We start from the raw sequence: 11,066 nt of genomic DNA, 5'->3' as shown, positions 1-11,066 counted from the left end.
GCCGACCCCCACCTCGCTACAGCCTCCTGTCAGAGAGTTACATGAAGTGAGGCCTCCCCTGAGCCTTCTTCGGACTAAACAATCTCAGTTCACTCCACCGCTCCTCATGGGATTCTTCTTCCAGACCCTTTCCTGCCCCTTTGCCCAGACACAGTGTAACAGAACTGCACACAGTACTCTTTTCATGTCATCACCACCAACACAGCCGCCATCCTGGTGGGGGTCTACTGCAGACTGCCTAACCAGAATGGAGAAATGTGTGAGGTGTTCTACCAGCAGCTGGCAGAAATGGTGCCATCGCCAGCCCTTGTTCTCATGGGGGACTTCAACTTCCCTGATCTATGCTGGAAATGCAGTACGGTGCAGAAGCAGCAGCCTAGGAGGTTTCTAGAGTGTGTGGAACATGTGTATCTCCTGGCGCAGCTGGTAAGAGAGCCCACCGGGGAGGTGCTCCGCTTGAGCTGCTGCTCACAAACAGGGTGGGACTGGTGTGAGATGTGGAGGTCGGGAGCCGTCTAGGGCAGAGTGACCGTGAGATGGTAGAGTTCAGTCAGGAAGGGGTGGGGGGTGTCAGCAAAACTGCTGCCCTGGGCTTCTGGAGGGCGGGTTTTGAAGTATTCAGGACACTGCTATCAGTGGAGGGTCCCTTGGGATTCTGTCCTGAAGAGCAAAGGGGTCCAGGAAGGTTGGTTGCTCCTCAAGAAGGAACGTCTGAGAGGCACAGGAGCAGGCTGTCCCCCTGTGCTGTGAAATGAGCCGGCAGAGAAGAACAGGGAATATTTGCTGAGGCTCCAGGAGAGAAAAAGAGTTTACTTCCTGTAGAAGAAGGCAACTCAGGGAGAGGACATAAAAGTGGTCTGGATATGGGGGGAGAAAATTAGGAAGACAAAAGCCCAACATGAACTCAACCTGGCCACTGTAGGAAAAGGGAACAAAAAAACCTCTTTATAAATGAGGAGGGCTAAGGAGAATCTTCATCCTTTACTGGATGCGGTGGGGAACATTGCTGCTGAGGACAAGGCAAATGCTGAGGTTCCCAATGCCTTTTTTACATCAGTCTTTAAAATTCAGAGCAGTTATCCTCAGGGCACTCCACCCCCTGCCTTGGAAGTCTGGGATGGAGAGCAGAATAAGCCCCCCACGATTCAGGTGCGAACACACAGAGACCAGCTTCTTCGTCTGGACTGTCACAAGCCCATGGGGCCAGATGGGGATCCACCGAGGCTGCTGAGGGAGCTGCAAGTGGTGACTGCCAAGCCATTTTCCACCATCTATCAGCATTTCAGCTCTGACACCATACCTACATCTCCCTTCCTTTAGTTTAAAACCAGGCTCCCTTGTCTGTTACTATTTACCCATTTATAAAGCTGATTTCCCGGGACAGCTGGGGCATCAGGCCTAGCCTGTGTTGGTTCGTGAAATCCAGATCCTGCTGGATCAACCTAATCAGTTTGATCATGTGATCTGCCTGGTGGATGAGGCAAAGGCTGTTCATGTGGTCTACCTACACTTCAGCAGAACCTTTGACTCTGTCTCCCACTGTTTTCTCCTAGAGAAACTGGCATCTCATGGCTTGGATGGGTAAAGGACGGGCTGAAGGGCTGGGTGCTGGGTGGTGGAGAGCAAAGCTAAATCCAGCTGGCTATCAATCACGATGGCATCCGTGTGAGTGTCACAATGTGCTTTGCCGTTGTCATGGTTTTTTGTTATCCCCACCAGCAGCAGCCCTGGGGCTGCCTGCATGTCCCAAACACAGCGACAGCCCCAAGATATCAGAAACAACCCCAGAACAGGGCTGCAGCTAACAGACTAGCATCCTCCACATTGCACGTTGGAAACGTTGCGCCAAGCTGGAGTCAGGGACAGAACACAGCACAGAACCAGGCTGCGGAGAGGAAGGAATGGGTTGGGTGCTGGGGAAAGGAAGCCCGTGGATTGAGGCCCTAAATCTGCCCACCTCGGGAAAGGCAGAAAAGAACCAAACTGACATTGGCATGAAGGAATTAAGTTTTATTGTGATGGATTCAGATGACACTGGTTAGGATTCAGACCTGATCTAGTAAAGGTGTATGTTTGGTGGCCCTGCTAGGCAGGGGGGTTGGAACTACATGATCCTTGAGGTCCCTTCCAACCCGGGTAATTCTGTGAATCTGTGATTCTGTGACATTGGTTAGTATTCAGATGGCGCTGGATAGTCCTCAGATGATTGGCCCGACGTGGTAGCCGGGAGCGGCTCCGCCCCTGGGCTGGCCCTCGCCGCCTGGACCGGCTCCCGCGGTGTCTTCGGGGCTGGCTGTTGGTCTCGGCAGCCCGACGATGGAGAGGCGAGCGGCTTCGAGTCCGGGCCCGCCCTGGATGTCTGCATGGGCTTCCGTCAGCTCTTCTGGAAGCCCTGGAGGACCCCGGTGCTCCCGGTGTTGTGTAGCTGCGGGTGCAGCTCTGAGCACCTGGGGTTGTTGTTGTCTGCCGGCTCCCGCGGTGTCTCTGGGGCCGGGTTGGAGATTGTGGAGCCCGGCGCCGCAACGGAGAACGGCTCCTTGTCCGGGCCCGCTGTCCCTGTCTGCACCTGAGGTTGTAGCCAGGTGCAGGGCACTGCCTCGAGGACCGAGATGTCCCCTGGCTGGCTATCAGGGCAGCATTAGGGGTGCTCCCACAGCACCCTTGCGACTCATAACATGAGTCATCATAGCGATGTAAACGCCAGCAGGGTCTCCTCCGTTCTGGCCTGCGCTGGCTGGACAGGCCGCTGCTCTCAGGCACACGGGAACTGTGAGCTGACCCCGATGGTGCCTGGCTGGTGGTGCTGGCGCGGCTGCTCCCTGAAGCTGTGGAGTCATGGGGTGGCTGCAGTCCCTGCTGGCTGGTGGTGCTGGCTCTGCTGCTCTCTGGTGTCACAGAGCTTGGGGATGGCTGCAGTCCCTGCTGGCTGGTGGTGCCGAGGCCAGCAAGACCTGAGCTGTTGCTGGAGGCTGTAAGAGAAGGCAGGAAGGTGAGCAGGATGGAATCCCAGCCATGGGGTGGAACTGGTGCCCGTTTGTCCCGGGCTGGAGGGATTTGAGCAGGGCCGCTCTGAGCAGCCGCTGCCAGGCCTCGCCTGGCCCCAGCCCAGCAGCACGCGGCTGTTTGCATCTTACCGGTGCCCTCTCCAGCACAGACGTTGCATTCCCAGTTGGTTGTGCTGTTACTCACGAGGGAACAACGCCGGTGTGTCGCTTGTCCAGCACAGGAGCTGCAAATGAGCAGCTGCCAGGGCCTGTGGAAAGCAACAGGTTGTGGCCGTGAGGACAAAGTGTCTGATCCAGGGAGTGCCTGGCACAGCTTTGGTGCTCAGTCTGTGTTCCCCAGCCCGTGGTGAGGCTGCGATGCCACGCAGAGCCACAGAGGGCAGCTGAGGTCACTCACCCCTCTCCTGACTGCTCCCTGCCATGGGGGTAAAGGCAGTCGCTGGCATTGCAGCGTCGGTGCCAAACTGTCAGTGCTGCATAGGCGTTGTTTTCTCCCCATACTGGAATTCTGTCAGAGAAGGGAGGGAATGTGATGAGCACTCACTGGCCCAGGACTAAAAGTAACCCGTGAAATCCATCCATCCCCATCCACCTTATCCCTGGTTCCAGCTTCCCAATGGCGCTGAGGCCTATGTTAATGGCTTACAAGGGCCAGGCCTTCCCGGGCAGTCCTTGGGCAGACACAGCTCTTGTGCCCTCACATCTCAAGAGCTGGCTGAAAGACACCAACCTGGGTGGGATTCGGATCCCCACAGTCAGCATTTGTCGAAGAAATGTGTGCTTGTCTCTACAGTTGGGGCACTGGAAGCCGTGACGCCCAGAGCACAGGGCCATTCTCTGCAGCAGAAACACAAGCGGTGTGGGTGTGAGCCGGGCCTGGTGCTGCTGAGCGCCTGCGGTGCCTGCGGGGCCAGGGGAGGGCTCCTACCTGAATGCAGGCCCGGTGGAACCAGGCGTGCTGGCAGACTGGGCACACCATGGTTCTGTACGACCTGCTGTCATCTACAGGCTCCATGCAGATGACGCAGGTCGTGTTTGGTGCCGGTGCTGCCTGCACTGCCTGCTGCGGGCGGTGCTCCCAGCAGAATGTCCTGGGGGAAGATGGAAGGGATGGGAGAGGTGAGAAGGGCTGTGAGGAGGGCCGAGGAACAGGAAGGAGCCCCAGGCCACGGCTCTGGCTCTGTCAGGCTGCTGGGAGGTGTCGCAGCGCGCGTTCCTCGCTGCTTTGGCTGGTGCTGACTGCAGGGTTGGAGGCCCACAGGCCACACCTGGCGGCCCTTACCTGAACTCTCCAAAGTACTGGGTGACACATTGACCCTGATAGGCGCAGGGGAGATGGAAGCTCCGCTCACATCCCTGCTCTGTGCAGATGATGCTGGCCCTCGAATTGCCACAGACGAAGCAGAGCTGGAAAGAGCAGAGCAGCCCCCATCAGATGCAGGCTCAGGGCCTAAGCAGCAGGCCCCGCACCTCTGGGCATGGCGCAGGATGCGGGCAGGGCTGGGTGCACTCTGCAGAGCTGCCTGGTGAACAGGGCTCGTCTGCAAGAGCAGGAGTTTCTCCTGGAGCTGGGAGGAGGGGCTGGGATTGCTTTCATGGGGCCAGGATAAGCTCTCCTGGCACCAAGCTCCCTGTTCCGATCCAGTGCTCACCGTCTGCTCCGCCTCCCTCACTGTGCATTTCAGGTCTTTTAAAAGACAAATTGTGCTGCTGTTACCTTGCACACGACCACAAAGACCGTTGGTAAATGCCTGAACAGGAGGTAAGAGCATGGTTTAGTTAGGGCTGAAAGAAAGGAATCACTGTTTGGAGGCAGGTGGCAGGAGCCACGAGGGAACTCACCGCACAAAACTCATGGACATACAATCCAGCAAACTTTTTTTTGCGGCCAAGGATGCCCGACTCCTCATCCATTAGGCCACAGAACACGCATGCTGGAGAGGAGAGAGTAACAGCAGTGAGTGCCTTGCAGGGCCAGGTGACCCCAGGGGCTGTCCCAGGAGTTGCTCTGTGCCGGCTGTGCCAGCTGAAGGGCAGGGCCGGAGGCCGTGGATGCCGGGATACTTGGCTCTCACCTGACTCTCCCGAGCCGAGAGATCTTTCTCTCTCCTGTGTCTCCGCACACGGCGTGCGCGTCGACCGCAACCACTTGCAGAGTCTCTGTCCCATCACTGCTGGGCTTCGTCCTCTGCGTGCCAACCTATGGGAGAAAGAAGCGCGACCAGGCTGAGTTGGCAGCTCAGGCCCCCGAGCGCTGGGGAACCGGCCTCCCTCCCTCGGCAGCCTCAGGCAGCCCCTTCCTCCCTGCTCACCTCACAAGTCGCACTGAGCTGGGCCTGAGTTCCGCAGCCTCAGCTCTGCTCCACAGCCCGCGTGTCACAATGGCCGTTCCGTGACACCCTCTGTGACGCCATCACACCTCACAAGGCTGAGGGCACCCAAGTAGGAGGCGGTGGCTCTTGCAGCCAGCGCACATTGTGGGGCCCAGTGCCGGACGCAGCCCTGCTGGAACCTGGTGTGTTGGTGCATCCGAAGGCACTGGGCGGCACATCCACCCTCCTGGCCCCACCTGAACACTACGGGGCCTGTGGCTCCAGCAGTATCCCAGTCGAGTGTTTATGTGTTGCCGTGATGTTCTCCAGGCTCTGCTTGTGGGCTTTTGGCCGCTGATTACCTCTCGTTCCAATAAACGACTCGACTCACAGAATCACAGAATCACAGAATCTCTATGGTTGGCAAAGAGATCACCAAGTCCCACCGAGCACCACCCAGCTGCCCACTGCCCATGTCCCTCAGGGCCACATCCCCACCCTTCTGGAGCACCTCCTTGGACACTGACTCCCCCAGCTCCCCAGGCAGCTGTGCCAGTGCCCGACCGCTCTTACAGCACTCATGTTCTTCCTAACAGCCTACGGGGACCTCCCCTGCTGCAACTCAAGCAGCAGGTCCCATCTCGATGGTCCCATGGGAGAAGAGGCCGACCCCTACCTCGCTACAGACTCCTTTCAGAGAGTTACATGAAGTGAGGCCTCCCCTGAGCCTTCTCCAAACTGAACAATCATAGTTCACTCCACCGCTCCTCATCGGACTCTTCTTCCAGACCCTTTCCTGCCCCGTTGCCCAGACACAGTGTAACAGAACTGCACACAGTACTCTTTTCATGTCATCACCACCAACACAGCCGCCATCCTGGTGGGGGTCTACTGCAGACTGCCTAACCAGAATGGAGAAATGTGTGAGGTGTTCTACCAGCAGCTGGCAGAAATGGTGCCATAGAATAACAGAATCACAGAATTGTAGGGGTTGGAAGGGACCTCTAGAGATCATCGAGTCCAACCCCCCTGCTTCTGGACGGCGGGTTTTGAAGTATTCAGGACACTGCTTCCAGTGGAGGGTCCCTTGGGATTCAGTCCTGGAAAGGCAAAGGGGTCCAGGAAGGTTGGTCGCTCCTCAAGAAGGAAGTCTTAGAGGCTGTCCCCCCATGCTTCTTGTTCCAGTGATGTTCTTTCATTTCCCTGAATCTCTGGAAATTATCTGCATGGAAGGCAGAGTGGAGCTTCCTATTGCACTTTATCCCAGTACTCCCTGAAATGCAGGAGTGTACCTGTAGAGCAGAGGGAGCAAGGTTGTGAGATTATCTGGACCCGCTCTGATCTGGAGGACAAACCAATCTGTTATCTCCCTCCTGGTCATAGGAGTAGAAAACTTTTTCTATGTGACCCTTTATACAAATGTCCTAGTTATCAGCAGTTATCTACTGTATGATTCTGCTAATAGACATTATCACGTAAAGATTAGAGTAAACCAGTTGGGAAATAAGGGAAGGAATTGCAGCAGGTGGTGAGAAGGAAGGAATCACAAATGATCAGAGCATGACACGTCCTTATGAAGTCTGCCTTTTATTTCCTGTGTTTAGAGAAAACAGTTCTCCCTTTATGGCTTTTGTTCCGTCGGAGAAAATGAGCTATAAAAGCAGAGATAGGAAGGAGTTAACCAGCTTCCAATTCAGTGTGTTACAATTTGCTTCAGTAATAATAATTAAAAAAAGAACAATCCAATCCTGGGAAACATAATTTTTAAAATGAAGACTACAAAATCAATATGCACTACATGACTAATCATTTGCTGTTTTCTTGGTGAGGCTGAGATACAGAGAAGGGGGGTGACTTCATCACTGACACAGTTCCCAGCTGTGGTGGGACTTGATGTAACAGCTACTTAAGCATGGGTTTGACTTGAGGCTCGTGAGCAGCCCTGTGGGCTTCAGTAAGAAAGGCAGGTCCTTCCGTGATGCTGCTGCAGGACTCACGTTGAGGAACTTTTAGGGACAGACAGAAATAACGCATAGAGCTTTTCCTTTGTTAGTACCTGAGCATCTTACCTGGTGTGGGGAGCAGCCTTAGACCCTGTTGCACAGATACTGAGGAGGAGGCAGGGGCTGTGTCTTCTCATAGCAAGCAGAACCTGTTGTTCTCCCTCCTGCGTAGCTGTGGCCAACGCAATAGCTTTGTCTACTCTCATATGCTGCTGTTGACAATCCCCTCTGATTCACCAGAGCAGTTTTTCAAGGGTCTGTAGTGTAAAACACATCACCCAAAAGTTACAGATTCACCTCTTTGAAGAGTTTTGTTTTTCACACAGTCCCATTAGCAATACAGTTCCCCATATGACAGCAGGCTGAGCAGAGCTTACCATACGAGTGACGCTGTCTAAGCACATCCAAACCTGAGCAGAGATGGAGAAATGGACATCAACAAAAGCAATTCTGGTTTGCCAGGGAGATCTGGTGTGTAATTTCTAATGCGTACCACACAGCAGGCAGGAGAAAACAAACTCCAGATTAGCTGAATTCCTTCTGCAACCAAACCTGTGTTTTTGAAAGAGCCCGCTTCAGCACACAAGTGTTTGTGGGAGATTAGAAAAGACTTTTTCTCCTCAAAATGGGCACAGCTATATTTAACCATATTGGTGTCTGGCTGTTTGTCCCAGTGTGCTGACCTTTTGTCTGTACTTTCACCAACAGAGTCCATGTAATGTGGTGGCTCTTCAAGTGTCTCTGGTGCAGGAAGAGTTTCTCTCAGGGCTGGCAGCTCATTTCTCATGGGAGAACCCCCAGCAGAGAGACCCTGAGGATACTGGAGAGCCCAAGATGAGGAAGACCCCAGTGCTTCTCCCCACACAGGAAGAGTTTGTAAAGGAGATGTCATCACAGCCATCACAGCCCACTGCTTGCTTCTGGGAAAGGCCTTTCTTCCACACAACCCCATTGTCCTTCCTAACCGTGCTGCACTTTGGTTCTACTGCTCTTCCTGAATGCTTTAACCAGGAGCTCAGAGCAGCTATGAGACACCAAGCCTTAGTGTCTACAATAAAACTACTAAACTTGTTCTTCCTAAAAGCAGCATCCCAAGTTTCAGGGGGTAGTGGGAGCAGAAGGTCAGTGCAAACCCACAGGGTGCACAAACAGCTCATCTCTACAGAACAGAGATATCAGAGTGCTCTCCAGTGCATGTTTGCCTTGCAGGTGATCCCTTTTGAGCATGAAGGTTTATGCTTTGACCTTGGAAAGGTGTGTCAGAGATACATGGTGAGCAGCTCTTATGAAACCTTGATTTCTAAAGCACATTGTGTCCTACGCATGCTGAGAATTCTATCCGTCTTGGGAACTGACTTGAAAGAGCAGCAGCCTGATTTACCCTACCTGATAAGCAGCTGCCAACCAGAGTGTCTTCTGTACACGATTAAGAACGTACAGAAGAGTTAGGCTATGTTGTGTGCTTACACCTATCCTGGGTGCCTCCACAAAGAGCAACCTCCAAAAGAGATCCTTTCCCAATGGTAGTCAGCTCAAAAATGGGATCTAGGAGAAGTGGAGCCGGGCTCCACCCCTTTTGGTAGCAAAGGAGATTGCCTTCACCTGTACTCCTAGGGCTGACTTATTGCTTGCCTCAGGGGTTTTATCAGAGGTTCAGGTCGTGATTCAGCAGTTCCCATACAACTAAAAAACATCCTCACTAACAGTTTCCAAATGGCATCCTTCAGTGCCTGGTTCCGCACGCTGTAGATGAGGGTGTTCACTGCTGGAGGCACCACCAACTACAGAACCGCCACCGACACATCCGTGGCTGGGGAGGAGAAGGACTGGGGCTTCAGACAGCTGAAGAAGCCAGTGCTGATAAAGAGGGAGACCATGGCCAGGTGAGGGAGGCATGTGGAAAAGGCTTTGCACCGCCCCTGCACAGAGGGCATCCTCAGCACAGACCTGAAGATCTGCACGTAAGAAAACAGAATGAAAACAAAACACACAAAAAACAAAGATGTACTGAATGTCATAAGGCTGAGATTCCTGAGGTAGGGGTACGAACAAGAGAGCTTGAGAGGTTTAGGGTTAGGGCTTAGGGTTTGTGTTATGGTTTAGGGTTAGGCTTTAGGGTTAGGGTTAGGGTTTGTGTAGGGTTAGGGTTCAGGGTTAGGGTTAGATTTATGGTTAGTGTTAGTTTTAAGATTACAGTTAGGGTTTAGGGTTAGGGTTAAGGGTTTGGATTTTGGTTAGGGTTTAGGGTTAGGTTTAGGATTATGATTTGGGTTAGGGTTAGGGTTTAGGGTCAGGGTTATGGTTTAGGATTAGGGTTAGGGTTAGGGCATAGGGTCAGGGTTAGGATTACGGTAAGGGTTAGGGTTAGGGTTTTGGTTAGATTTAGGGTTTAATGTTAGGGTTAGGGTTTAGTGTTAGGGTAAGTGTTAGTTTTAGGGTTAAGGTTTGGGTTAGGGTTAGGATTTATGGTTAGGGTTAGGGTTAGATTTAAGGGTTAGGGTTAGTGTTAGACCACGGTTTTAGGGTTATGCTTAGGGCTAGGGTTAGTGTTAGTCTTAGTGTTAGGGTTCGGGTTAGGCTAGCGATAAGCTAAAGGTAATTGTTAGGTTTAGTGTTAGGTTTAGTGTTAGGTTTAGTGTTAGGTTTAGGGTAAGGGTCAGGGTCCAGGCTAGTGTTGGTTTAGAGTTAGGGTTAGGGTTATGTTTAGAGTTAGGGTAAATAGTGTTGGGTTGCATAACTGCCAATTAACTGGTCTTATCCCAGGACCTCAACTATCCGGTGGAGAGAGACATAAACATGGATGCTATGAATTCTTCTCTTAGTTTATTGCTGCGTCACAGTCCTTATATACCATACTAAATCCCACACAGATGCGTACACTCACTACGCAAAACCTGATGCAGGTTTAGGGTTAGGTTTACGTTTAGGGTTAAGGTTAGGGTTTGGATAGGGTTAGGGTTAGGGTTAGGATAATGTTAGCATTAGTGTTATGGTAGGATTAGGGTTATGGTTAGGGTTTGGGTTAGGGTTATGGTTAGGGTATGTTGGTTTAAGTTTAGGTTTAGGGTTGCTTTAGGGTTGGTTTAGGGTTAGGTTTAGTTAAAGATTAGGGTTAGGGTTAGTTTTATGGTTTTGGTTGGTTTAGGGATAGAGTATGGGTTAGCATTAGGGTTAGGGTTTGGGTTAGGTTTAAGGTTAGAGTAAGGATTAGGGTTAGTGTTTGGTTTTGGATTTGAGTATGGTTACGGTTAGTGTTAGGGCTAGGGTAAGGGTTAGGGTAGGGTTAGGGTTAGGTTTATGGTTAGGTTTAGGTTTAGTGTTAGGGTTAGGGTAGGGTTATGTAAGGGTTTGGGTAGGGTTAGTGTTAGATTTATGGTTATGTTTAGGGTTAGGTTTTGGTTACGGTTAGGTTTTGGGTTATGTTTAGTGTTAGGGTAGGATTAGGGTTATGTTTAGGGTGAAGGTTAGGGTTATGGTTATGGTTTGATTTTGGTTTAGGTTTAGGGTTAGCATTTCACTATTTATTTCTGGGATAAATCTTGATATTCAGGGAAAAAATATATAAATTTTAGCATAAATTGATATTTAGTGGGGAAATAGTCGTACTGCTTTTCAACGCTAAAAGATGTTTTCTCCACAAAATCACGCTTTTTAGCACAATATGATGCTTTCTACCCAAAATACCCTGGTTTGTCTCCAGTATCTCTATAAATAAATAGAGATAACTGAAAGAAAACTGATTAAAT

At 51.9% G+C, this 11,066-nt stretch overlaps 1 protein-coding gene and 1 long non-coding RNA gene across 3 annotated transcripts; both read right to left on the bottom strand.

The window, feature by feature from the left end:
• Positions 1-1,995: 1,995 nt before the first annotated feature.
• LOC116653592 (uncharacterized) lies at positions 1,996-5,432 on the bottom strand. 2 transcript variants are annotated; one of them, XM_085555420.1, is made up of 10 exons: positions 5,318-5,432; positions 5,081-5,205; positions 4,848-4,939; positions 4,658-4,756; positions 4,288-4,412; positions 3,934-4,096; positions 3,736-3,842; positions 3,403-3,513; positions 3,135-3,253; positions 1,996-2,969 (listed from the first exon to the last, which is right to left on the bottom strand). In XM_085555420.1, exons 2-10 carry the CDS (start codon positions 5,172-5,174, stop codon positions 2,086-2,088), a joined length of 1,794 nt encoding a protein of 597 aa, XP_085411546.1. In that variant the 5' UTR covers positions 5,175-5,205; positions 5,318-5,432; the 3' UTR covers positions 1,996-2,085. The 2 variants fall into 2 exon arrangements, with proteins under 2 accessions (XP_085411546.1, XP_085411542.1); XM_085555416.1 differs by having other exon boundaries at positions 1,996-3,253; positions 5,081-5,432.
• A 922-nt stretch (positions 5,433-6,354) lies between these two features.
• On the bottom strand, positions 6,355-8,352 carry LOC146762814 (uncharacterized). Its single transcript, XR_014942180.1, has 3 exons — positions 7,698-8,352; positions 7,387-7,577; positions 6,355-6,609 (listed from the first exon to the last, which is right to left on the bottom strand). It is a non-coding gene; the product is annotated as an uncharacterized LOC146762814 (long non-coding RNA).
• Positions 8,353-11,066: the final 2,714 nt, after the last annotated feature.

The sequence above is a fragment of the Coturnix japonica genome, chromosome 1, assembly GCF_054131305.1.
Source record: "Coturnix japonica strain WE chromosome 1, WE-NBRP24, whole genome shotgun sequence".
Taxonomy (NCBI): Eukaryota; Metazoa; Chordata; class Aves; order Galliformes; family Phasianidae; genus Coturnix; species Coturnix japonica.
This window is presented reverse-complemented; position numbering and strand designations above follow the sequence as displayed.